Source organism: Lynx canadensis, chromosome B1 (assembly GCF_007474595.2).
Source record: "Lynx canadensis isolate LIC74 chromosome B1, mLynCan4.pri.v2, whole genome shotgun sequence".
NCBI classification, from domain to species: domain Eukaryota; kingdom Metazoa; phylum Chordata; class Mammalia; order Carnivora; family Felidae; genus Lynx; species Lynx canadensis.
In genome coordinates, this window is record NC_044306.2 from 74,185,981 (window position 1) to 74,213,538 (window position 27,558).

Below are 27,558 nucleotides of genomic sequence, written 5' to 3' on the forward strand. Positions count from 1 at the left end.
TCTCACTCTCTCACACACACAGCCACGTGCCCAGAGGGAGCTGGGCCAGGAGGCAGATCTGAATACACACACCACCCTGTACTGTGACTGGCCTCTCCCATCCAATAACTGAGACTTTTTGTTACTGGGCCAAGGTTTTCTGCCAGACTCACTTCCCTTATAATGAATGAATTATCCCCGAGAAAGTTCCTCAGTTCTCCCCCTGGAAGCTGACCTGCAGTGGCCTAACCCACCTGTTTACCAGGCGTGCCAGGCCACGGAAGACCCCCAACGGGTAGGCACTAAAGCTCAACCTGCAACTCCACCCTTACTTAGCCCCATAACCATGACAGAGCTCTTGTAGAACAATTAGAGCAACTGGCTGAAACTTGATAGCATCTGAAAAGAATATGTATATACCCTAAGTTTGCTAAACTCTTGGGCCAGTGACAGTGAGCAGCGCTGGGGGAAAAAAAAAAAAAAAAAAAGCAACTGTCTCCCAACTTCCAACCCAATGTTTTACCAACAAGACCATTTCTGCTGTTAATTATTTAATCTTCAACCAAAGTGAATTTTGACATGTTCTTCCTCAGATGCCTTACCCTGGACCAATGGTTCTCAAACTTGAACATGCATCAGAATCACCTAGAGGGCTTGTTAAAACAGATCACAGGCCCCTCCCCTGGAGCTTCCGATTCAGTAGGCCTGGGGTGGGCTCTGGGAACCGGTCTAACAGGTTCCCAGGCGGTGCTGATTCTGCTGGTCCCCGGACTATTCTTTGGAGAAACACTGCCCTAGACTTGTCCTTCCTCACTCAGAACAAGCCCTGAGCTGGGCTCAACAGGCACTGCTGCTGGCCTTCCCACTGTCCATCCCCTTCTCCCACACAGGTACAGCCCCCGAGTGGTCAGTAAGCGCCACTCCCTGGCAGCTGGGTGAACTCCCCTGCAAAGCAAACTGGGTAGTCCCATCGATCCCTAAGCCAGGAGTAAGTAGTTCCAGGTGACTTTGGACCATTTTTGACCTGGGAGATGTAAGGGGAAGTGCGCTGAGGGGCGCTCCTGAGAAAGAAACACAGGATGAAGGTTCTTTTAACCTGCCTTTGGTTGTTCCAGTGGGAGGACACCAGGCAGCGAGGCCTCAGTCCTCCTGCAACCTTGAAGGGAGCTGGGCAGCACACTGAGCCTACTGAACAGAGAGTTGGAAGGACCCGGGTGCCTGGTGCTGACGCTCACCTGATGAGTAAACCAGCCCAGAACCACCCAGCCTCCGGGCTTCTTGTGATATAACACGTCCTTCATTGTTTGAACTGGTTGAGTCAGGGTTTTCTGTTACTTGAAGCTGAAAATATCTAATCGCAAAGCAAAGCAAACAGGGTAATATGTCCATCCAAGAACTAAAGACAACCTCTGAGGACACATTACAGTGGTAGGTATGTGTTCCACAAAATAACCCTAAAATTCTGGATTTAGATTTTCCAGTTATTTCATCAAAAGCTATGCAACCCAGTATCAGGGGATGAGCAACACTTAGAAAACGAAAGAAGCTCTCTAGGACACAGTGAAGTGTTACTACACTGAAGTCCCAACTCTCGGTCTTTCTTACAAAGCCATGCTCATTTTCTTCAGGGGATTGCTAGGAACCATAGAATACCAAAGAATTCAGAATTCTTACTGAAGAATTCAGTTGCTTCCACATACCAATCTTAGATTTGGTCTCTTTCTACACAGAGCAGGCTAACTGGGAAAATGGTTTTCTATTTTCCGTATCACTTTAGATAAAAGGTAGACAACAAGTAGATCTAGAGAGAGGACACCTTGGACTGTGTGCCTGTTCTGCCCCTTCATAGCCCTGTAATCTTAAACTGTTTTACCTTTTTGAACCTGTTTCCTCATCTACAAAATGGGAATCCCTGATTACCTAAGGACGATGCATATAAAAATACTTTGTAAACTATGAAGTATAATACAAGGGCAACTACTTCAATCTAATTTTTAATGGATTGATTGGATTAACATGGCCTGACTTTAAGAGATATAGACCAATCGTGATCCCAGAGGAATTACCTCACCGAAACTTCATACGACATACATCTGTCATAGCAATCAACTGGGACAATGGATTGTTATTCAAACTGGACTTCACCTATTATCAATAATTTAGTGGCAGCTAAAGGAGCCCAACATCCACAAAGCAGTACAACCCTAAAAGTCAACAATGTACAAGGCATAACATCAATATGAATTATTTACTATGTACATTTTCACAATGCTCAATGTAAGAGGCACACACAACGTCTTTGCTTTTACTGACGCTGTTCTCCAGGAACAACCTCAAAAGCAGCAGTGGGTTTCTTTGGATATTTCACAGGTGGCAATTCATCTTTCCTATAGAAGTTTAGTTTTGGGGGGGATGGGGGATTAATATTTTTCGAAGTTTAAAAAATTAATGAAATATAGTTGGCATATGTTATATTAGTGTCAGATGTACAACACAGTGACTTGACAATTCTACACATTACTCAGTACTCATCACCGTAAGTACAGTCACCACCTGTCATCATACAGTATTATCACAATATTATTGACTTTATTCCCTGTGCTATAGTTTTCATCTCCATGACTTATTTTATAACTCGAAGTTTGTACCTCTTAATCCCTTTCACCTATTTCATCCATCTCCCCACCCACCTCCCCTCTAGCAAGTACCTGTTTGTTCCCTGTAATTAAGAGTCTGGTTTTCTCATTTGTTCATTTGTTTTTTTTTTTATTCCATGTGTAAGAGAAATCACATGGTATTTGTCTTTCTCTGATTTCTTTCACTTAGTATAATACCTTCTAGATTCTTCCATGTCACATATGGGAAGATTCCACTCTTTTTTATGGCTAGATAATATTCCATCGTATGTATACATCACCTCTTCTTTATCTACTCATCTATCAACGGACACTTGGATTGCTTCTATATCCTGGCTACTATAAATAACACTGCAACAAACATAGGGATGTATATATCTTTTCAAATTAGTGTTTTCCATTTTCTTGGGTAAATATCCAGTACTGGAATTACTGGATCATATAGTATTTAATTTTAATTTTTTGAGGAACCTTCATATTGTTTTCCACAGTGGCTGCACCAGTTTACATTCCCATCAACAGTGCGTGAGGGTTCCTTTTTCTCCACATCCTTACCAGCACTTGTTTCTTACGTTTTTTTATTTTAACCATTGGGACAGGTGTAAGGTGGATCCTATTATGGTTTTGTTTTCCATTTTCCTGATGATGAGTGATGTCGAGCATCTTTTCATGTGTCTGTTGGTCATCTGTGTATCTTTGGAGAAATCTCTGTTCATGTCTTCTGCCCATTTTTTATTGGATTATTCATTTTGGAGGTGTGGGTTGTATAAGTTCTTTATATATTTTGGATACTAACCCTTTATTAGATCTATCGTTTGCAAATATCTTCTCCCATTCCATAGGTTGCCTTTTTGTTTTGGTCACGGTTCTTCTTTGCTGCGCAGAAGCTTTTTAATTTGGTATAGTCCCTATAGTTTATTAATAGATGAGTTTAGTTTTAGCCCAACAACCACATGCCATCCAGAGCCATGTCTTCTGATTGAAATATATGAACTGGTTAAAAATAAAAGGAATTGGTGTGCGGGAAAAAGCAAGTATGATGCTAAAACCATGTTTCTCAAACTGGGATATGTATGTGTGTAGTAGAGAAAATAATGCCATGAGGTAAATATGGCTATCTTCCTGAAACAAACATTTTACTAAAAAATTTTTGGAGGAACAATCAGTGAGTAATTTTTAAATAACTTCAAAAAAATTAAATAACTTCAAATTCTTAATAAATTAAAATTTTTTTCCGAAGAATTTTCATGTTCATAGCAAATTTTTAAAAACTATATCCCCACTACTTGGAGGAAAACATGGGGAAAGACTATAATAAACAAGTAAGACTTCCCTTGTATCATTTATAAATTAGTTGCAAAGACAATTCAAAAACAACGGTTCTAAAAAACATCTTTATTGAGCACAACATCTGTGAAATACCGTCCAGATTTCCGCAGTTAATTATTTGTAAAGCGGCAACATTCTTTTGTTACATTTATTGGAGGAGGGGTGGGAATCACTATTACTCTAGAGTCATATTTCACATGTGGAAGACTGTAACAACAAACAAATAATTTGATGACAATTCATTTAAAATTAGAGTAACAAGCTCCTGGGAGACCCCATTATCTTAACACTTGTGTTCCTAGACAGAGAATACTGCCTTGGGAAATTATATTTCTGTTCTGAACCTTGAAACCCCAAGCTTTGCCGCCCTCTTAAGCATTAAGAAGTTTGGCATCACAACACATCCAGAATGCCTTCGTAGAATTAATCAATACTGCTGCCAATATATTGGGATCCATCTAAAAGGACTTTTATTTTTCATCACCCCATCAAGATGAATGGGTTAAAGAGCAACCCAAAGCACAATTCTCACTACATAAAAGAAGCCCAAGACAATCACAATGTCAGCTCATCTCTAACTCTGTCGCTATAAGCTTTCTTGAAGAAAGAAGTTGAGTTCCCAATGGCAAAACACTCAAGTCTCTCTCTTCCTCATGGTGGTACCTTTGCTCTGGCCTGAAATAAGCCCCTTATAAATCTTCTATGTACTTTTTTGTAACCACATTGTCATTCCAACAGCTAGGCTGTTGAATCTGCCTAGCTCTTACTGCAGGATGCACACCTGACTGAACAGACTCCACAGAGTTAGGTTACTGTTAAATGTTTGTGACAGGTAGCAATAATCAGACAAGCCACCCAGTGGCATATGGAATGAAGCCAGCCAAGAGTCAGCCTTTGAATGCTGAATTAAGGCACTTGTCCTAAAGCAATCCTTCCTAAAGTAATGAACAAACACCAAGTTTCCAGCACTGGATATGCCATGTTTACGGGCCATAACCAGGCTCTCCAGACTTCAACTCCACTTTATTGTTTCAGGAATGTGAACATTAATGAAATGTTTTGCTTATTTTTATTCTAGACTAACTCTTCAAAATACACCTGGAATTATTAAAATTGGTTCAAATATCTTTTTTGATATAAAGATATAAATTAACACAAGCCTGATCACTCTGGAGTCTGTAAGATAAGTCTAGGGAAAATAATAATTTTTTTAGAGGAAGTAGTAATTTCAATGAAAATCTGAATTTGGATACTGATCCTATTAGACTATTTTTCTAATTCCACTTGAGGGCTAAATAATTATATAAGTAAGTTTCAAAAGTTTTGCTAAAAATTTCACAACCTAAAAAAAAACAAACAAGGTTTTTGTGACTTGAAAACAATTTTAATATATGCCAAGAACCCTGTTTAAAACCTTGTATTCTAAGGATATCTAAATTATGAGATCTATTACAGTCAAAGAAAATTCACTTTACACTGTTACGGCCATGAAGATGATCACTAAATGCATTAATTCCACAACCCTCCTAGGGCCCACATGACCGTGTAGAAGGTGTCACAGGGCACACAGAGGTAGAGCTAATCACCCATTCTCTTTAAAAAAAACACACCAACTGCAATAACCTAATTTAAAAACCACAACCTCTAATACTAATACCAGTCCTTGGACTTCAATGGCAAATATAACTTGTGGGCTTGGATATGACGAACATGTGGAACATTACAAGCAATCAATCTAAAAGACTTAAATTTAAAAATAGGAGCTTACATCCCTTCATTTGGCAGGTCTTCACCCAAGTGTTAGTTAGGTACTAGGTTAGGTGCTGAGGAATAAGTCAAATGAGACTCAGGACAATCCTGGGACAGGCCAATTTTAAAACAGGGATGAATCCTGTGCTAGGAGAAGTGTCATCGTGTGCCATGTGGAGTCGGTCAGGTGGGCAGGTTAGCCAGAGAAAAGAGAGAGAGCATGAGCCCAAGTGCAAGAGGGGAAGTGAGAAGCAGGGGCAGGAAGGCTGAAGAGGTGAGCAGGGCCTAGATCACACAAGGCCTTCTACACCATGCTCAGGTCTTCTGCACTTCATCACGAAGGTAAGATTGTTTGCAAGAGGAATGGTAGGAAAGGATGTATGACTTGTATACATTATGCAGGGAGGAAGACGAAGAACAGACCTGGGTAGCTATAAAATGGAGGCAGCAGACCATCTGAAGAAGATGCAGCCATACCTGATGATCATCTACTAGGTGGGGAGTATGAAGGAGTGGGGGGGGGGGGCCATCCTGGTTTCTGGCTTATGCAAATGAACGCACGGTGCAGCAGCGGGGGAAGGGCTGAGAAGGACCCGAGCCCAAGAGCTCAGTTCCAGACACACTAGGTTAGCAGCACCTGAAAGCTAAAGGGAGCTCTCCGTGGGCAACTGGGCAGGTGACACCCCTGGCTCGAAGGTACAATCTAAGTGCAAGTTCTTTCTACATACAGACCCAAGAGAACAGGTGAGATCACATGGGGAAACGGCAGAGGGAAAGAGAAGCAGGTCCACAAGGGAACACTGAGGAGGCACACAAAGGTTAAAAAGCTATGAGCCTGTCAACAGGTGAGGAACTTTGGGGTTGTGCTGGAAACAGAGCTTTCAACTTCTAAAGGAGAACAAAGAAAAGTGAAAAGCAGTTCCATTCCCTGTGGGGGCTCTGAAATCCCCTTGACTGCCAAAAGAAGTTTCCCTAATGATTAAGTCGTTTTTGTCTGCAATTATATCTTTCAGTATGTTGCTGAAAGGTTAACAAGACTTTCTGCACGTTCTGACTTCGAGGATCTGCCTTTAACTGATGTTAAACTACTTCAGGAGAACACATTTTGCTGCTGTTACTGATCATATAAAAACACATTAAAAACACAACACAATGACAACTTCCGCAGATGCTGTACCTGACCAGTCGGTACTAACCGTTTTTAGAAGCTGACGTACTATACTGTTCACCTCGGTGATGCTCACACTTTTCACATTCTAACAAATTATACCCCAACAAGGCTTATGGGAGCTGTGTACAGAGCCAGACAACCTTCCCAGAGAGCATTCAATTCCAGCAAGAGCTGAAGTCCAGTCTCACTTGCTCTCATTGCTTGAGTCCCAACCGCAACCTCTCTCTCTCAGCAAAGAAACTGATTACTGCTGATATTTGAGAACACCCCAGAGAAAAATGGGGACGCAGAGGCAAGAGGCAAGAAAGTCTTTCAAATATTGCTTTTCTGGCATTCAACCAAATATAATTACATAGCATTCATAGAAGATTAAGTCAAGTTAATACAAACAAAATCTTCAGTGAGGCCAATTTCCCTGAAAGCTTTCCCAAACTGGGTTTGAGATCATAGGCTGGCTACTCCAGAACCCTCCGCCCCAGGATTAATGGTGGTCTGCTTCGGGCCCTGCCCTGGGCCATCTGGAGAGTAAGACACAGAGCCCTCCTCCTCTATCTAGATTCTCACCAGGGACAGATGTCAGTGCCACCTACACTTTTCTTGGAGACTCTATTTTATGGTCAAGTCTCTCTTGAATCTCTCTTCTCTCTTGAGTCCCAAGAAAGACTCCTCTATGTGAGTGCTCTCAGAGACGAGGCATTCATGTTGTAGAATTCGTAAGTACTGACTCTACTGACTTCAAGTCCAACTTAATATCATTGAGAATTGGCCTTGTGGGGTAGTAATTAAAACAAAAATCTCAAAAATGTTTGAAAAATGTGTAAAGAGGTAGTAATAACTTCATAAATAAGATTTAGGATAAAGGACATTAACCTAGCAGAGCAAATCAAATATTAGATTATAACCCAAAGTAGAAATTAATATCCATAAGTCCATACTGATATAAATGACTGAATAAATGAGAGAAAATAAGCAAATTTCCCATAAAGAAGAAGTCCAAATAATTTATGCAGGTGGAGCTTAATTCCATTTAATGACTTATCTCCAAAGAGTGTAGCATGGAAAGATGGAAAGAAAAGAGTTAGCCAGGTGATTAAGGTCAACATCAAAGTGATAAGCCATGCTGATAGCAGATATCCTCAATATGTGATGAGAATACCAATGTATAGCTGTGGCCTTCCTCCCCAAAACACATAATAACCCCAGTCTAACAAAGAGGAAAAACATCAGGCAACCCCAAACCGAGGGATATTTTACAAAATACCTGAGCAGTACTCCTCCAAACTGTTAAGATTTCAAAAACAAGGGAGGTCTGACAAACTGCACAATCAAGAGGTCCTAAGGAGACATGACAACTAAAAGTAATGTGGGATCCTGGACAGAGAAATGACACCAGGGAAAAATTTGTGATGTTCAAATAGTGTGGAGTTTAGTTCATGGTAATGTACCAATGCTGGTTTCTTAGTTGTGACAAACGTGCCACAGTAATGGAAGATGTTAACTGTAGGATAAACTGCATGAGGGGTATATAGGAATACTCTGTACCATCTTTACAGCTTTTCTGTAAATCTAAATCTATCCTAAAGCCAAAGGTCTGTTTTAACTGTAGCAAGACATTATATGAGCTTTGGAGGTATTAAATTTTTCATTAAAAAAAATTCCCAGGGGCACCTGGCTGGCTCAGTTAAGCATCCAACTCTTAATCTCGGCTCAGGTCATGATCTCACAGTTCAGGAGATCGAGCCTCACGTCAGGCTTTGCGCTGGCAGCACAGAGCCTGCTTGGAATTCTCTCTCCGTCTCTCTGCCCCTCCTCCGCTCTCTCCCTCTCGAAGTAAATAAACTTAAAAAAAATTTCCAACTGTGCAGTAAAGGTAAGTGAATACTAAGTACTTAGGTGACTCATTTACATACCACATGACATCACACTTACAGAGGGAATTCTTGCCAAGGACTCCAGAACCTACATTTTCAGAAAATCGACACAAAGAAAGTTTTCTAATAGCACCATCCAACCCATGTCATGATGTTATCTTTACACATAAGGAACAAATTCTAAGCAAAAAAAAAAAAAAAAAAAAAAAAAAAAAAAGCCAGAAAAAACAAAAAGGAAGAGGCATGGAAGTTTGGAAGTCAAGTTAAAAGGAAGGCAACTATGGATAATATGACAGCAAAATACTAGAATATTTTATATCGAGAAGATTAAAATATATAAATCAGGGCTGATCAAAATGTGAATCATGATTAAGAAATTTTTTAGGGGCGCCTGGGTGGCTCGGTTCGTTAAGCGTCTGACTTCGGCTCAGGTCACGATCTCACGGTCCGTGAGTTCGAGCCCCGCGTCGGGCTCTGTGCTGACAGCTCAGAGCCTGGAGCCTGTTTCGGATTCTGTGTCTCCCTCTCTCTCTGCTCCTCCCCTGTTCATGCTCTGTCTCTCTTTGTCTCAAAAAAATAAATAAACGTTAAAAAAAAAAAAAAAAGAAATTTTTTAATCAATCCAGTCATGGCAAACAGCATTTTTTTTTTCCATGAAATAAGATGGACTAAAAAATTCTATGGATGGATAGTAGTGATTGGTTGCACAACAATGTGAAAGTACTGAATGCCACAGAACTGACATTTAAAAATGGTTAAGGGGCGCCTGGGTGGCGCAGTCGGTTAAGCGTCCGACTTCAGCCAGGTCACGATCTCGCGGTCCGTGAGTTCAAGCCCCGCATCAGGCTCTGGGCTGATGGCTCAGAGCCTGGAGCCTGTTTCCGATTCTGTGTCTCCCTCTCTCTCTGCCCCTCCCCTGTTCATGCTCTGTCTCTCTCTGTCCCAAAAATAAATAAAAACGTTGAAAAAAAAAATTTTTTAAAAATAAAATAAAAATGGTTAAAACGGGGGACGCCTGGATGGGTCAGTTGGTTGAGCGTCCGACTTCGGCTCAGGTCACGGTCTCATGGTTTTCAAGTTCGAGCCCCACGTCCAGCTCACTGCTGTCAGTGCAAAGCCTGTTTTGGATCCTCTGTCCCCCCCCCCCCCGCCCCTCCCCTGCTCATTCTCTCTCTCTCTGTCTCTCAAAAATAAATTTTAAAAAATGGTTAAAATGGTAAGTGTAATGTATATTTTATCACAGTAAAAAAATTTAAAATAGAAAACAGTATGTCCTAGGTAGTAAAGGTAAGCACTATTTGATAAATAAACTATGTGCATACACATTCATACATCCACATATATGCCTATGGGCAGGTAGGTAATCTTGATGTAAAATGCATCTCTTACTAGGAGTCACCGTCAAAAAGCCCGAAAGCCACGGTTCTAAATCACTGCTACAATTCTCTCTCCCCACACACCTTCACAGCAACCTGACACTGTGTCAAAAGACCAACAGGGATAAAATCTACTAATACCTTAAAGTCTGACAGAAAACTGACGAAAAGAAACCAGTTCCCAGTGAGAGGAAAGGAGAGAACCGAAGCAATCTACAAAAGAGGAGAACAAAGGCTAAGGCCCGAGCAACAGGCTGGATGCACCCACCCCCGGAGATGCTGCCCAGGCCTTCCATGCTCCGGACTCACAGCATCAACTGCCTCCCTGCCATCTCCAGACTTGTCATACCAAGTCTGACATTCCGATGAGACAACCAACCAGAGTTCCTGATTTCCCTCCCCCTAATTCCTTTCCCATCCCTCCAGATGCCCAAGCCAAATTTTAGAAGCCCTCCATGACATACTTCTCTTTCCCTCACTCTCCACCACTGACAGAGCAATGAATCTGTTCCACTCCCAAAATTCATCTCAGAACTTTCCACGTCCCTTCATTGCCACTCCCACCAGCCTCGTCTGAACAACTGCCAGCATCCTGCGCCTTTTCTTAATTCCGCACACTCTAACAGAGGATTGTGATAAACTCTGAACTCTGCCCCATATGTTTATCCTCCATTTAAAATTTTACACAATGAATTTAAATGGTCACAAAGAATGTAATCTCTGGTATATTATAAATGATGGCATCTTTAATAAACTCACAATCACTTCTTAAAATATATTCAACGGAATCTAAATACCACTGCAATGAAATCCATCATCATCCATTTTTTTAAGTAATCTCTACACCCAACGTGGGCCTCAAACTCATGACCCCAAGATCAAGAGTCACACGCTCTACCAACTGAGCCAGCCAGGAGCCCTATCATTGCCCATTTTTTAAAAACACATCTATAAGCATTCCTGAATAGCTGGATATTCCCTCCGAGGATTTTAACCTAATACATACATCTTTATGTTCAAATACTTGTGCAACAAAACTATGGGTATACACTGAAATAGGCTTTTTAAAAAACATTCCTGTGACCACAGGGTTCAAGTGTTAAATATTTTTTTCTTCTGAATTGAGTTACCATTACAATTTTTACTAGTACAAAACTGATCAACAAATTTTATAAATTTTGATAGGAATTAAACATAAAGAGACAAATTTACTGAAAATGCATCCTTTAATGAAATGGATGAGTGTCTTACCCCCTATCATTGGTTCATGTAAACATTATATTTAATATAAGCACTGAAAAAGCTTGTTTACATAAACAGATGTGAATGGAAGGAGCATTGTTATAGCACTGTCCCTATATTCTCTAAACACCTTCAGTGTTTATCCAAAAATCACAGTGATCTATGATTAAAAATAACTTTTGGGGCACCTGGGGCACTCAGTTGGTTAAGTGTCCGACTTAGGCTCAGGTCATGATCTTGGGGCTTGTGGGTTCGAGCCCCACCTTGGGCTCTGTGCTGACAGCTCGGAGCCTGGGGCCTGCTTCAGATTCTGTGTCTCCTTCTCTCTCTGCCCTCCCCCACTCATACTCTTTCTGTCTCTCTCTCTCAAAAATAAACATTAAAAAAAATAATTTTTGATCATCTATCAACTGCCAATTTGATTATGTCCTTAAATTTTGTTGAAAGATTCAAAAGCCACCAGAGTTACAAAAGAATTTGTCATCTAATCAGAGTTAACTGCTTCTCCAAACCAATATCAGCATTTCAAAGCCACACCTCTGATTGCCCAAGATGAAGTACTCATAAGACTGGGGCTGGGTAAGAAGTATGCCTTTCTTTTGTAAAGTGGAGAAGAGAGATTACAAAAGAAGAGGTGAAAAAGGATAACTCACAACCTCAGATCAATTTCAGGAGACTATAGGACAGTGGGATCTAAAAGCTGATTCCCTGGAAGTTATCCCTATGCCCAGGTACCACTTAGAGTCTCCATGCACCTCCAAGGGACCAGACATCTCAGTTTGACAAGTGACCGAGACTGTACCATGACCAAAGTATTCTCTTAAAAATGTAGTTTACACCTTTCAATTTGCTAGCCCCTGCTTTAAATCCTTCAACAAACCATACCACCCTTAAAAAAACAAAACCCAACCTCCTTAATGTGTTTTCTAGGGTCCTACCTCACCTCACTATCCCACAAACCACCCAGGCCTTCTCCAAGTTCCTGGAATGCTGCCGGTGCTTCCTACCTCAGGGCCTTTGCACCTGCCATTTCCACTGCCTATGGTACGTTCCCTCTGTTTGCTGCACATTCCTCCACATCCTCCAGACTTCAGCTTAAATGTAACCTCCTAAGAGGGGCCTCACCTGACCACCCCTTCTTCTTCATTATACTATAGCAATCTAATTCTTGGTAGTTATAATTGCAATATTTTGTTTTATTTACAGTAATGTCTGACTACACCACTATATGCAACACAGGTTTTGTTCACTGTTTTATGCCCAGCACCCAGCTCTGTGCCTGATGCTCAACAGATATTTGTGAGCAAGAGGACAGCATAAGCATGCCACGAAAAATGTGAAGTTGAGAGTGCATGTGAGAGTGTGTGTGGGGTGGGGGGGGGGGGCAGGGGGGTATTTCTAACAGCTTTCTATACAACCTTATTTTAAAACAACGTCATATGAATTATCAGAGAGTATAGATACCCCAAATGCCAAAGAAAAAGGTATATTACAGATATGTCAAACACATAAACATAGCTGTACATATACCAAGACTTTGACAGCATCCAAAGTGAGCAGCAATATTCAGCATGCAGGTATTTGCTCCTGTTGTTTTTCTTACCTCTGCTCTTGAGAATGTTCCTCCATATCCTCTTCAGAATCACCCTATTGACAAAAGAATATGGTTTAACAGTTATTTCAAAATAACACAAAAATCTCCAAAAGAAACAGTTCTTTAAATTAAACACAGGTAATAACCTTGTAACGAATATCTAAAAACAGTGCCTGATACACAGCAGGCATTCAGTATCTACTGAAAGAATAACACTAGCAATGACACCACTAAAAGCCATGAACAGCCAAGTGATCCCTTAGATATTTTAAGTAAAGATCCTCATTTAAAACCACAACCTACATAATCTCAAAATTAGTTTGACATCTCTTCTCTCCAAGAGCCTTTTAACATTTAAGTTACACAGGGGCACCTGGGTGGCTCAGTCGGTTAAGCGTCTGACTTCAGCTCAGGTCATGATCTCAGAGTTTGTGAGTTCGAGCCCCACATCAGGCTCTGTGCTGGCAGCTCAGAGCCTGGAGCCTGCTTCAGATTCTGTCTCCCTCTCTCTCTCTGCCCCTCCCCTGCTCATGCTCTGTCTCTCTCTCTCTCTCTCTCTCTCAAAAATAAACATTAAAAAAAAAACATTTAAGTTACACAAAAGTCACACAAAATAAAGTTTAACAATACAGGAAATGGATCGCTTAGTTCACAATCCCCCAATGGATATCCGACGTATTTTGACATCAACATAAAAAAGGCTGATCAATTTTATAAATAGTATAAACATCACACTCAAAAGCACTTCCAAAATCCTCTCCCAGACTTACCAGGCTAAAATCTAACTACATGTCATATAACAAGAGGGTAAAAAGAAAAGGCACGTGAAACCAAAACACAAGGGCAGATCGGATTAGATACCACATGTAATCTGCCGGACGGACATGATGTTGACCATTCTTTCCCGAAGCTCACCACTGCTGGCTTCAGGAATACCAAGCCTTTCTGGTCCTCCAGCTTCTCTCTAACCCTTGGCTCTCGGCACTTACTGCCTCATTGCCCTCTTCCTCCCTGTCACTGCCAGTCCTCCTGGGCCCAGACTCCCTACACCAATTCGAACCATAGGGCCCAAATCCCCAGTGCCAGTCCCCATGCCTCACTCAATCACACGTGGATACTCAGGGAATGCCTATCCTTCCCGAGAGCAAGACTCCTGAGATTCTGGTGAGCACTGCACCAAGCCGTGGCCAACAGATGGCAAATACTCCACAATACTTGGAGGATGGATTCATTTACAGCTTCAGCCCTACTGGCAAATGCCTCCAGGACATATGCATTTTGTCTCCCCAGAAATAGTTACAACCAACACTTACTTATCAACATCAGGGGCCCCTGCCAAGTGGTTTCTGTTCTAACACGCCTCTTTCTGTCAAGGATACCAACATCCTCCTTGACTCATGGCAAACCTTAAGGTCATCTTACACTGCTCTCCTTCCTTTGCCTCCAGGCATAAAGACCTACCCACTCATCTGAAATAGGGTACAGACCTGTCCTTTCTTCTCCATCCCTTCTGCCAGCAAATCAGCCCATACTATCAGCACCCCAGGCCTCCATTACTACCACACACAGGGCTTCTTCCTCTGTTTAAGACTGCTGCCTCCAGGGGCGCCTGGGTGGCTCAGTCAGTGAAGCGTCCGATTTCAGCTCAGGTCATGATCTCACAGTCCATGGGTTTAAGCCCTGCGTCAGGCTCTGTGCTGACAGTTTGGATCCTGGAGCCTGCTTCAGATTCTGTGTCTCCCTCTCTCTGCCCCTCCCCCACTCATTCTCTCCCTCTCTCTCTCTCTCTCTCTCCCTCCCTCCCTCTCAAAATAATAAATAAAAACATTACCAAAAAAAAGAACAAAAAACAAAAAACAGACTGCTGTCTCCAACCCATCCCGTGTGCCACTGCAAGACCAATTTTCTTCAACATCAGTCATGACTTACCACCCGCATGGTATGGACGCAGCATCCAATGTCATTGTGTTAATCTCTGCTCGAGAGCCTTCCACGACTCCCTAACTGCTAGTCAGATGTACTCCAAGCTCCTTAACCTGTAACTGAGCAACTGTCAATTGACTTTGCCATAGCCATCTCAATCTCTATAGCCACACTTCATCAAGCGCTCTGGGCTCCAATTCAAAGCATCAACTTTAAAAACACTGAACTGTCATGAACTGTCACCCATGTAAGGGTCTAGACAAGGCCCCATTCACACCTTTGCTAATGCAGCTCTCCAAGTGCCCTCCCACCCTTAAGCTTTAACAGACCCCTCCAATACACACTGTTCTTCCTCTCTCCTCTCAGTTCCTACATTTCAGCACTTGAATGTTATCTCAGGGTATTACCAGCCTTATCTCCTCAACACCACCAGGCTCTCAAAGGGCAGGAACCAAATCCTGTAATTCCCCCACCCCATCCTTTAGCAGTGCCTCAGGGCCCTTGCACTAGCTATTCTAAATCTCCCACTGCTTTCAAGGGTTGGTTCAAATGTCAAATATATCCCTTCTCAAAGGGATCTACCTTGACTTAAATTAAAACTCCAGTTCCCATCACCTGAATCTTCTCCAGTCTGCCACCACAAAGCACTGATGCCTTCCTAACAGACTAAATAAGTGACAATTTATTCTACTCCTTATTTACTATCTATATGCCTCCTGTAGACTGGAAGCTCCACAAGGGCGGTAGTTTTTGTTCAACGTGACACCCACAGCACATAGACCAGTGCTTGGCCCACAGGACGCACTCAACAAACGTCTGCAGAGCTAAGTACCGTCTAGCTGGTTCTTAAATGCTAATGGATATATACCTTACACCTGCTAGAATGGCCATTATCAAAAAGACAAGAAATAAAAACTGTTGGTGAGGATGTGGAGAAAAGAGAACCCTCCTGCTCTGTTGGTGGGAATGCCAACTGGTGCAGCCACTGTGGAGAACCGGATGGAAATTGCTCAAAAAATTAAAAATTGATCTAACAATTGCCCTTCTGGGTATTGATCTGAAGAAAATGGAAACACTAATTTGAAAAAGTATCTATACCCAACAGCATTATTTACAATAGCCAAGACATGTAAACATCTATCCATTGATAGATGAATGGATAATGATGTGGTGGTTTGTGTGTGTATGCAGATATATGTGTACGTGCATATAAATATATATATGTATATATATATATATATACACACACACACACATAATGAAATACTATTCAGCCATTAAAAAACACACACACACAAAATTGCACCACTTGTGACAACACGGATGGACTGTTATGGCATTATGCTAAGTGAAATAAATCAAACAGAGAAAGACAAACACTTTATGGTCATTCTCAAATACAGAATTTAAAAAACAAAAACAAACACCAAATTCATAGATACAGAGAATAGACTGGTAATTGCTGGCAGGGTTGGGATGCAAAACGGGTGAAGAAAGTCAAAAGATACAAACTTCCAGTAATAAAATAAGTGAGTCTCTGGGGATGTAATGTACAGCATGATGGCTAGTTAATAATACTGCACTGCATATTTGAAAGTTATTCAGAGTAAACCTTAAAAAAGTTCTTATCACAAGACAAAAAAAAATGTTTTTATAATTGTGTATGGTGACAGATGGTAACTAGACTTACTGTTATGTTGTACACCTGAAACTAATATAATGTTGTATGTCAATTATACCCCAATAAAAAGTTTTAATGCTTTTTAAAAAAATGTTTTTAATGTTTATTTATTTTTGTGAGACAGAGAGAGAGACAGAGTGTGAGCGGGTGAGGGGCAGAGAGAAAGAGAAAGGGAGACACAGAATCTGAAACAGGCTCGAGGCTCTGAGCTGTCAGCACAGAGCCCGATAGAGGGCTTGAACTCCAGAACAGTTAGATCATGATCTAGGCCAAAGTCAGACGCTTAACTGACTGAGCCACCCAGGTGCCCCAATAAAAAAAATTTTTAAGCAAAAATGTAAAAAATACTAGCGGATATGACTATTGATTATTTTTAAAGACTTCATTAAGCAAATTTTTCTAACTCAAAACAGAACATGAAAGTATCTCTCTCAGACACAGGAACTTTATCACAACACTTTTCCTGGTCAGACTGCTAAAACTCACACAGAGCACAGGCTTTAACCCTAAACACCACCTGGGTTCAAATCACACCACTCCTGCTTTCATATAGCCTTGGGCAAATTATTTAATGACTCTGGGCCTCAATTTCCTCATCTGTAAAAATCAAGTCATAACACTTCACAGTTTTTCATGTATTACCATGAGTATTAATAACTCATAAAGTGCTTAAACAATGCCAGTGATATTCAACCCATGTCAACTATTATTTTTTTTTATGTTGATAGTGGAAGTAGATTAAGCCCAAAATAAATCTCTATGACAAAAAGATTTCTAAATACCAGTCAATGATTCACTGACTGGAGCAAGATGCTATTACATAACACAGTACCTGAGATAATAAAGAATTCAGATATTCAATGTACCATTTCCCGTTTCACTTTCTACTAGTTTCCGTTATCTATACCCTCAGACTAAAGGGGTAAGACATGAGTTTTTTAAAAGCAGAGACTCTTTCTTATTCATCACTGTATCCCAGGGGCCTAACTGGGTCAGGCCCATGCTAAGCGTCTGCTAGATGAACAAACAAGGCCAGAAAAGCACTGAGCCCACCCCCCCCCACCCCCCACCAACAGACCAACATGATTCTGTATCAGGTAACAGCTGTTCTCACTCAGCACCAATGTCTGTGTCCCAAACCTAGCTAGGGGGGGTTAGGAGCGAGACTTCTCTTCTCAGCAAAGGCTGAATGCATTAGAACAAATTCTAGATTCCCTTCTTTCTACTAGAACTGATACAAAACAACGACAACAACACAATAATAGGAAATCAAAGCTTAAGGCATTACACCTGCCGTCTTCGAAACTAACCTCATGAACAGGACAACACACTGGTAACTGCCTCTCCTCCCCTAGGAAGAACTCATGGGCTAGCCACTGAATGCCTTCTGTATGCAGAACCATGGGGCCACAATGGGCCCACCAAGCTCAAAAGCCCAAACCCTCTTATGGGAAATCCAGTTAGGGCAAGAAGGCACCCCCAAGGCAAAGGAAAAACTGCAGACACCTAAGAAACTCAAAAGGAGAGAAATGACAGTGCTGCTGCCTAGTTAGAAGTCTAGAAGGACTGGCTCTTTGGGAACAGCAGGGCAACAGCATTCGTCCTTCCATTCAACAGATACATGTGGGGCCTCCTCTGCCAAGGGTCAGGCTGTAGCGAGCATCCTAGATGACTGACTGGAGCAACACACGAGGTCAGATTGCGGAAGGCCCCGAGGGCCAGAGCAGGTCAAGGGGATCAGCGGGATTTTTACTTGAAGGCGAAGTAGGAAGGTGCACAAAGCAGTATCTTGGCACACTGGCAATTTCTTCTTGATAATAAGCTAATGAAAACATTTTTTGGTTCCTAACCATCACCACTTTGGATTCAGTGTGTTGAAGGAGGGGTAAAGCCAGAAGAGGGGGAAAATTCTGTAAATCTAAGAATAAAATCGCATTTTTTTCTTCCTTCTCATCATCACTAGGGATAGAGTTTTTTATGTTCCTACACCAAAATATCCTACCACATAAAACAGCATCTAACAAAAAGATATGAATAATATTATGTAGCTATACAACTGCAGAGAACATACAGGACTGAGTTATCTGCACTGGTTCAAGCCCTTCAAAGTAGGAAAGCTGTCCCATGCTCTCCAGAGACCAAATCTAGGAGTCAGCTGAGATACTGACAAAATAATAGGTAACATACATGAAGAGCTTACTAAATTCAAGATACTTTTAATCCTCGCAAAATCCTCTGAGATCAACACTGCTATTACCCCCATTTTGCAGGTGAAGAAACTGAGGACGAGGGGTGAAAAGGGATGGAACCGGGAGTCAAATCCTGGAACCCTGGACAGAATTTGGAAGATGATACCAATTCAATTGTTATATTTGTTTTTATTAATGATGCACTCTTCTAGTTCTTGATCACTTAAAGACCCATTAGAAAAAGGAAAAAAAAAAAAAGACGACCCAATCACCAGAAAACATTTCAAAAATAAATAACTATAAATAATTAGTGGTGGTAAATGTTAATATTCAATTCTGTAATGCCACATCTTCTGGTGCTCCCATTTCACCTATCACTGACAAATTTTAGCTTCTGAAGCTGCCTCGGAATCTTCTGAGTGAAAGGAACCCAACCTAGAAATTAATTAAGGAGAAACCCTCAAATTTAAAAAACACCTATAAATACTCTCTTTTCAGCTGACTCCATGACACACGAGGGAGCTTTTTTGGGGGGGGGGGAGTCAAAATACTTTGAAGAGAATTCTCTAAAAATAACTGTCTTCAGAACTCACTGCGGTTTATATGTGTATATATTATATATATGCAGTTTAGAGAGATATGCATATAAACGTGCAGTTTAGATAAATAATATAGATCCATATATATCCTCACCCCCACCCAGGTATGTGCAGGGTAAAACAGTCTCTAAAAGATACACATATAGACAGAAACGAAGTATTTAGAAAATTATTTTGAACACCAGTTTCACTTTCATTATAGCTTTGATTAAAATAGTTTAGTTATAAATGCTTCTATACTGAGTAGTACAGAAAGACAGCTTCTAAATTGTGACTTTTTTTTTTTACCAAAGCAAACTGTATTATCCATACAAACAAAACAAAACCAAAAATTAAGACTTTTATAAAATAACTTTCATGGCTATAAATAATATCATTAATCCTATCACAGGCCTTGACATTTCCATCTCTGAGCACAGTGACTAAATCTTCAACTAATGCTCCAACAAATCAGAGTCTATAATTTACTTTCCTTTCTGTCTGGGTTGGCTTCCAACACTAACCAGTAAGAGGGTACAGGCTACAATTGAGTAAAAATGCAAATGCATATGGATATACACCAGTGCTTCTCAACCCGGGCAATTTTGCTCCCCAGGGACATTTTGCAATGTCTGGGGACATTTTTAGCTCTCACAACTGGGGGGAAGAGGGAGGAGAAAGTGCCACTGGCATCTAGTGGGTAAAGACAGAGATGCTCTCACTGCTTGACATCCTATAGCCCCCACAACACAGAATTCTCCACCCCACAATGTCGTTAATGCTGCTTTTGAACACCACTGATATACACAAATATAACTATTTTTAAAAAGTAAAAACATCAAATTTTAAATGTGGATCTTTCAGTAGAATCATGAACAATTTCTATTTAGTTCTTTTCATCTTTATGTATTTTCCAAACCCTCCCAATACACATCTGTTATTTATAATCAGAAAAAAAATCCATTTGGGAATAGACTTTTAAGAGAAGGACAGACTATTTGCTCCCCATCCCGATAAGGCTTCTTCTCAAAGGACTGGTCTCATTCAGCTTGCAGGCCTTCAGGGAAGGTCCAAGAAAATTTTCCTCTAAAAATCACCTCTCCGCCTTGAAGCTGTTATTCATTAGCCCTGGTAAAGGGGAATATTCTGAATATCTCAAAACCAGCACTCTAATGTTTCACATAGGAGGGAGAAACTGAAATGTAAAACAGCACAGTTCTTCAGGGAACTTATAGCTAGACATCCTGTTTTTCCAAACAGCCATCAGAGACAACATAGAATTAAGTGCTGTCACCAATGTGGGAATTAATGAACATCTTAAAAACTACCACACACAAGCTGAATATTCCCTTATAATTGAACACCCCCCCAAAAAACAGTACTTGGGGTCACTACTGCTGCTGCTGTAAAGCAGTCAACAATATATTAAAATGTGTACATCTGCACTCAAATGTTAAAATTAAACCTTCACACAATGCTTTGCAGGACCGTATCTACGTATGATGCCACATATTCTCAATGAAATGCTAGTAATTATTTTTCCACATGCAATCATTGTATCATATGGGGGAGAAACCCCCAAAACCTGAAATTCAAGTTGTTAAGAGGGTGTATCTAACACGAATTAAAGGCCCTTGGAAAAAATCCAAGACTACAATCTTTTAAAGTCACATCTTCATTGCAAAGCTACTTAACGCTAATGGCAAGTGCCACTCACTAACACTTGTGAAATCAATATTCCTGTTGTCCTCAGACACACACAGCTCCAGCTCACTTAGGGAACAGGGCACACGTCCCTCGCGCACCCAAGTCTACAGCCCGCCGAGGGGCCCGCCCTTCCCCTCCACAAGGCTGCCGCTGGCCTCGGCCCTGCTGAGGTGGCCTGGGCTCCCACCTCCTGAACTTGGGGCGGGCGTGACTCACGCCCTGTCACATGGCGCGGGAGGAGGCTGGGAAGGCCACCGCTGCCAGGTGTTCAGGCTCGGCCCGACCGTTTATTTGCCTTGCAAAGTGGCCCGAGCGCCTGTGCCGCTGGGGGGCCGACGGCCTGTCCTCCCTCGCACACCCACACCAGCCCTGTCACCTGGTCGTCCTCACCTGAGTGGGCAGCAGGAGTTCCCCTTCTTCTGCCTGCCACAGCTCCACCACGTTCTGCAAGGGCTCAATCGCTGCACGAACACCAAAAAATACACCGCATTTTAATGCACGGAAAAGAAACGCTTCCTGTTTCCCTATCATGCCCCCGTGCACTCGCCTCACCAAAACAAGTCACCCTTTCCTTCTCCAAGCGGAGGCCACCCGAGGACAAGAACACAATGGACGGGGTGCAAGCGGGCGGCCCCTCTGACAGAGAGTAGGGAGCGTGCAAGGTCGGGGTTCTTGTGCTGGGCGGGGTGGGGGGGACGCAGGGGGATAGCCACCCGGCGGGCCGCCCGGCGCTCCGCATCCCGCAGCATCTGGGGCTGGCGTCTGCAGGATGGGTCCTGGGCGGCCAAGCTCGAGGAACAAAGCTGCAGGAAGCCGGGCCGCGGCGGGGCCCCAGCGCGCGCCACACAAAGCGGGGGCTGTGCCCGGGGCGCCCGGGGCCCGCGCACAAAGGCTCCGGGGCGCGTGCGGCTAGCGGTCCGCGCCGCTGTCCCCAAGCTCCGCGACTGCCCAGCTTTCCGTTTGTCTGAGGGCGGGGGGCGCGGGAGGGGACGCTGTGGTTAGAAAATGTTATCAGCCGAGAATTGCAACCGCTTTCCTTCCTCCTCCTGCCCCTTTCCCCTTCCTCCCCTCGCCCTCTTATAGATTTCAGCAGTTCCCTAAAAGAAAGAGAAGGGGGGGGCGGGGTGGAGAAGGAGAGCAAGCACAGCGGCGCAAGGCTGACCTTGTCCCTGAGCCCCTCCCGGGCGACAGCAGGGCAGGAGGACCTGGAAGACGCCCAGCAGGAGGTTCACGGCCGCGGCGGTGCGGCAGTAGCAGCCCGGCTGCGGGCGTCGGAGCCCCGCCATGCTGGTGCTCGCGCTCCTCTCGGGTGCTCGCCGCGCTCGCTGTTCGCTCGCTGGCGCCGGGGCTGCCTCGCCCCGGGCCCGCCCCCGCGCCGCCCCGCCCCGCCCCGCCCCGCGCCGCCCCCGCCCCCGCCCCGCCCCCGCCGCAGCCGCCGCCGCTGCCGCCGCCGCCGCAGCTGCTGCAGCTCCGGCCCCGGGCGCGCCGCTCGCTCTGCGCGCGTGTGCGCCACAGATAGGGAGGGACGGAACGCGGCGGGGCGCGGGGAAACGTGGACAATGCGAATGCTGCGGCCCTGGGCGCCCCGCCCGGGCGCGGACCACACGGCTGCGGGCCCGCCCCACAGCGCCCCGCGGCGTCCTTCCCAAATCTGCGGTCCCCAGGCACTGTCTGCGGCTGTGACGGGGTCTCTTAGAGCTGTCGGGAGAGACTACCAGGCCACTGTCGCCAAGTGCGATTTGAGGAACTTTCGGGTGGTTTCCTCTTTGTTTGGGCACGCTGGCACAGTCGGGTTATTACCCACGAGGGAGGAGGGCGGTGTTGGGGGGCGGGGTGGGAGTGAGGAGTCGCCGGGCCAGAGGCCTCAGACAGGATATTAGTGGAAATAATGCAGTGGTTGTCAGGAAACGCTAGTGCAGCCACATGGCTACTGCCAGTTATGCAGCGAGGATATCCGGTGGCTGCAAAGTCTGTAATTTAAAATAAAAAGAGCTCTCCCAAGACCCGAGAGGCTGACCTCAGCGAGGCGTGGCGGTGGTGCGCCTGGCAGCCTCCGAGGAGACGGCCCAGGTTGTGACAGGTGGGGAAGCCTCTTCCTAGGGCATTTATAGCTGCAAAGACCCTGCAAATACTCCCTTAGGATTCATACTGCAAAATTCAGCCGGCCTCCTCGGAAACATGGTTGAGGTCGAGGTCGGTTGCCTGTTTCTAACATTAACTGGGTAATATACATAATACCTGAAAATGTATTTTCTAGCCCCATTATTTGATGCCTATAACCAAAAAGTACGTCTAATATCTGAGATCCCGTTTAAGTTTAATATCATGCCTTTGCCAACGGTACCACAAACAAAGGTTTTATTCAGGAATCGCTTTGCATAAGCTGGAAGTATTGGCAGTCTTAAGGTTTTTTTTAACTAGTTTGCTGCTTCCAGAGTAGTTTGTGTGAAATTCAGAGAATTTGAGCAGTGTAGAATAAAGAGAAGTGACTGGGGCACACCTGTCTGTTTACATTGATCCCCTATTTAATTGTTTCTGGTGCCTTACAGTCTAGACAATGGAAAAGCAGTGGTCAAAATAGCAGGAGGGATGCCAAAGAAGAACTAAATCAATCATGGATCCTTTTCTCCCAAGGAAAAAGTCACTTTGCCTTATCCAACTTCAAGACCCCAGTATTTTCTCAGTTCCTTGTCTTTTTCCCGTGTTCCCTGCCAGCATCTCCCTTTCTGCAGCAAGGATCGCCAGTCCCATCCTAACGAGTCTTTTTTTTTTTTTCTTCGTTTTATTTCTCTAGGTTTGTATTTCCCCTTGAGCTCTGAAGATTCTCCTCTGTGTTAAGGGGCTGTCTTCTGTCAAAAAATACTTGCCAGAGCCCAAGGAGACAGTAACTGCACCTTCAAAGTTTGTTTTTAAATGAATATTCTGTCATTGGCCTATTTATTTACAATATGTATTTTTAAGTCCTCTCATGACTTAGAATGGAAAACAAGCAAACATTGATGAACATGAAACAGGTTTCATGAAACAAGTTTAATAAAAAGTCATGGTGCAAACTTTTTTACTATTTTTTTTCTTATTGCTAATTTTTAAACTATCTTACTTTTTTACTAAAAGTCTTTCCCACAATAACCAGTATCACACAATCAATGAAAGTGACTTAAAAGAGGAAAATTGCTGTGGACCATTATTAAAAAAAACAGCTCTATTTTGTTCTCGTACTGAAACTTTTTGAAGGCCGGCTTGATTTTCAAGTTGTGATCTTGTGGACTTTACAAAGTGGGTAATGCTATTTGACTGTTGTTCAAAAAGCCAGAAGCATGTATCTGCAGTGCCATGGGGTTGGAGAGGGATACAGGATTACACAGCTGTCTTCTTAGATAAATCTGACCTACTTAGCCTTCTCTGGAGGTATTTTTCATGCTGACTCATGAACAACAGGAAAGTTATGGCCCATTAAGTAGCATCCATGTTTTGAAGTAAACTTCTTCTCCAAAGAAGACTCCTGTGTCATTGATGCCATTATTTGCCTGCAGGTAATAAATATTCTTTTGTCACAGAATATTAGAGTTGGAAAAATTTGGCTATTAAATAATAGCACAACTGCATCATTTTACAGAAAGAGAAACTGAAGCCCAGAAAGGATGAGAAATATCCAAGTTATAGTAGCAAAGTTATGGAGAAGTATGTATAAATAATGTTAACTAAAGAAAAAAAATTAATGGAAACATGAATTAACTCAATATGCGAATTATAAACACAAAACTAAGCATGGAAGAGGCACTGAGGAGATACCTTACTAGAGTTTATCATTTTTTTTAAGTGTAAAATGTGATGATTTAATTATACATTGTGAAGTGATTACCACTATCAAGTACATGAATACATCTATCACCTCCCATAGCTACCTTTGTGTGTGTGAAAATCTACTCTCCTAACAAATTTCAAATATACAGTAGAATATTATTAACTCTGGTCTCCATGTTGAATATTAGATCCCCAAAACTTAAAAAATTTTTTTTCTTTTATTTAAATCCAAGTTAGTTGACATATAGTATAATAATGGCTTCAGGAATAGAATTTAGTGATTCTCCACTTACATATAATACCCAGTGCTCATCACAACAAGTGCCCCGCTATCTCCATCCCCCGACCCTATACCCCCTTGAGCAACCCTCAGTTTGTTCTCTGTATTTAAACATCTCTTATGGTTTGCCTCTCTCTTTGTTTTTATCTTATTTTTCCTTCCCTTTCCCTATGTTCATATATTTTATTTCTTAAATTCCACATGAGTGAAATCATATATTTGTATTTCTCTGACTGATTTATTTCACTTAGCATAATTATTCTAGTTCCATCCACATTGTGGAAAATGGCAAGATTGCATTCCTTTTGATCAAGTAATATTCCATTGTGTATATATGTATATATATATATATATATATATATACACCAAATCTTATTTATCCATTCATCAGTAGATGGATATTTGGGCTCTTTCCATAATTTGGCTATTGTTGATAGTGCTGCTATAAACATTGGGGGAGTTTATCAATTTTAAGTTAGATCCATATAAGTTAATTTAAACACATGTGCACATACACACACACATCTACCTAGCGGGTAGCTGGATGGCTCAGTCGGTTGAGCACCTGACTCTTGATTTCCACTCAGGTCATGATTGCATGGTTTCATGAATTCACACCCCACTTTGGGCTCTGTGCACTGACTGCATAAAGCCTGCTTGAGATTCTCCTTCTCTCTCTACCCCTCCCCTACTTGCACTCTGTCTCCCTCAAAATAAATAAATAAACTTAAAAAAATTAAAAAATAAAACACATACACACACACCTAGGAGCGCCTGGCTAATTCAGTCCAAAGAGCATGCAACTCTTGATCTTGAGGTGGTGAGTTCAAGCCCCATCTTGGGTATAGAAATTACTAAAACATTAAATAAATAAACTTAAGAACCCCTCCCCACACACACACACACACCTAAAATTGACTAAATCTACACTCATTTTAAGATATACAAGATGTTGACCATGCTTTGGACTTAACTGCACTCTTGTTTTTTTTCTTAATGAGTATAGATGAAAACCAAGCAAGTCTATAAATGTGAGTTACATCTCAACACATTCTACATAAAATTGACAGTGAAGCATCAAGTCCAAATCATCTGTCTCTAGTCTAGAGAAGATTCAACACACCAGGTCACATGGTGGGTTGTAAAGACTGAAGGAGATACTATATGGTAAGCATCTAGTATACGTGTTAATAAATGCTAGTAATGATATTATCTTGCATGCACATTGTGGGGACATGCCAGACCTTTCTTGAATATGGTAAATTTGATACTGATATTCAATTATTTTAATTACCTATTCATTATCCCTGATCCTTTATAACTCAGACATGCTGGAAATGGGAATGTTTAATGAAAATGTACATGTAACAGCTGTTTGCTATCTATCTATTTTGGGCTTCACCCCAATCACAACAATAAAACCAAGGGTTTCATGAAACAACCACTACCATCATTGCTAGGATCCGAGCCTCATCTTCCCTGGGAAGAAATGCCCAGAGGGATGGCTCTTGAAAGCAGAAACCTAATGGTTTTGGTCAGATACCTTTAAGATGCAAATTGTCCCCTTAAGGGGACCCAGCATATGCTAACTTTATTCCATTTATCCATTTATTCCATTCATCTCAAGAAGCCTCGATTAGGTGCACTGGATAAAGTTTCTCTCCTTTCTCAAACGACTCTGTTGTGTTAAACAATGGTCCTTTACCATTATGAAAATACCAAGCATCAGTATTCATAGTTAAAAATAGTCATCTTTCGCTCCGTTTTTTTTTCAAAACCCATAAGATTGTACAATGAAAAGGATACATTTCACTGTATATAAATTAAAGTAAAAATGATAAAGTTTTTAATTAATAAATTTTTAAGAAATTAAAGACAAAATTTTTAAAGATAGGTTAGACTGTGATTTATACAGGATGCCTTGGATGTGGTCATGCTAAAGGTTTAAATATGATTAAATGATATTAAATATGATACATGAGTGAAAAACAAAAAAAGAAGTAAACAAAACAAAAAAGTAGTTACCTTCCCAGTAGTCTACATTGTGACTTGGCATGGTTATTCGGCTTAGTTCTGGTCAATGAAATACAAGCAGACCTCTACTAACATGGCTCCAAGGAAAGCTATTGCTTTCATGATGAAAAGGAATAGACTCAGCTAGTACAGTCCTTTTACTCTGTGTCCTTTTTCCTCCTGGACTATAAACATAATGCCCAGAGATTTGCAGCCAGCAGGCAAGCCTGAGGAAGAAAGCTACCTTTCTTTTTGATGGCCCCAAGAAACGGTGCTTATCACTTAGCATACTAGTTTATTCTCCAAAGGACAGTGCCATCACCAGATGCATCACATTAGGTCTATGTGGATGGCACTCGTGACACATGTGACACACAGCTCTAAGTACTGTGAGATCTTCCCCATACCTCCTCAGTCTGCTTTGCAGCCTCTTGCC

The 27,558-nt window shown here is 42.2% G+C and overlaps 1 protein-coding gene across 2 annotated transcripts in view; it reads right to left on the minus strand.

Moving 5' to 3' along the window:
- The window catches only part of TMEM131L (transmembrane 131 like), a 170,627-nt gene extending 148,270 nt beyond the window's left edge, over positions 1-22,357 (minus strand). The window contains exons 1-3 of one of the 2 annotated variants that reach the window (XM_030312888.1): positions 22,188-22,357; positions 21,416-21,486; positions 12,957-13,000 (exon numbers count right to left, since the gene is read on the minus strand). In XM_030312888.1, the coding sequence (XP_030168748.1) occupies positions 12,957-13,000; positions 21,416-21,486; positions 22,188-22,311 (239 nt within the window). In that variant the 5' untranslated portion in view covers positions 22,312-22,357. The remainder of the gene's footprint in view (positions 1-12,956; positions 13,001-21,415; positions 21,487-22,187) is intronic. The other variant, XM_030312887.1, reaches the window with a different exon arrangement.
- Between the last annotated feature and the right edge of the window lie 5,201 nt (positions 22,358-27,558).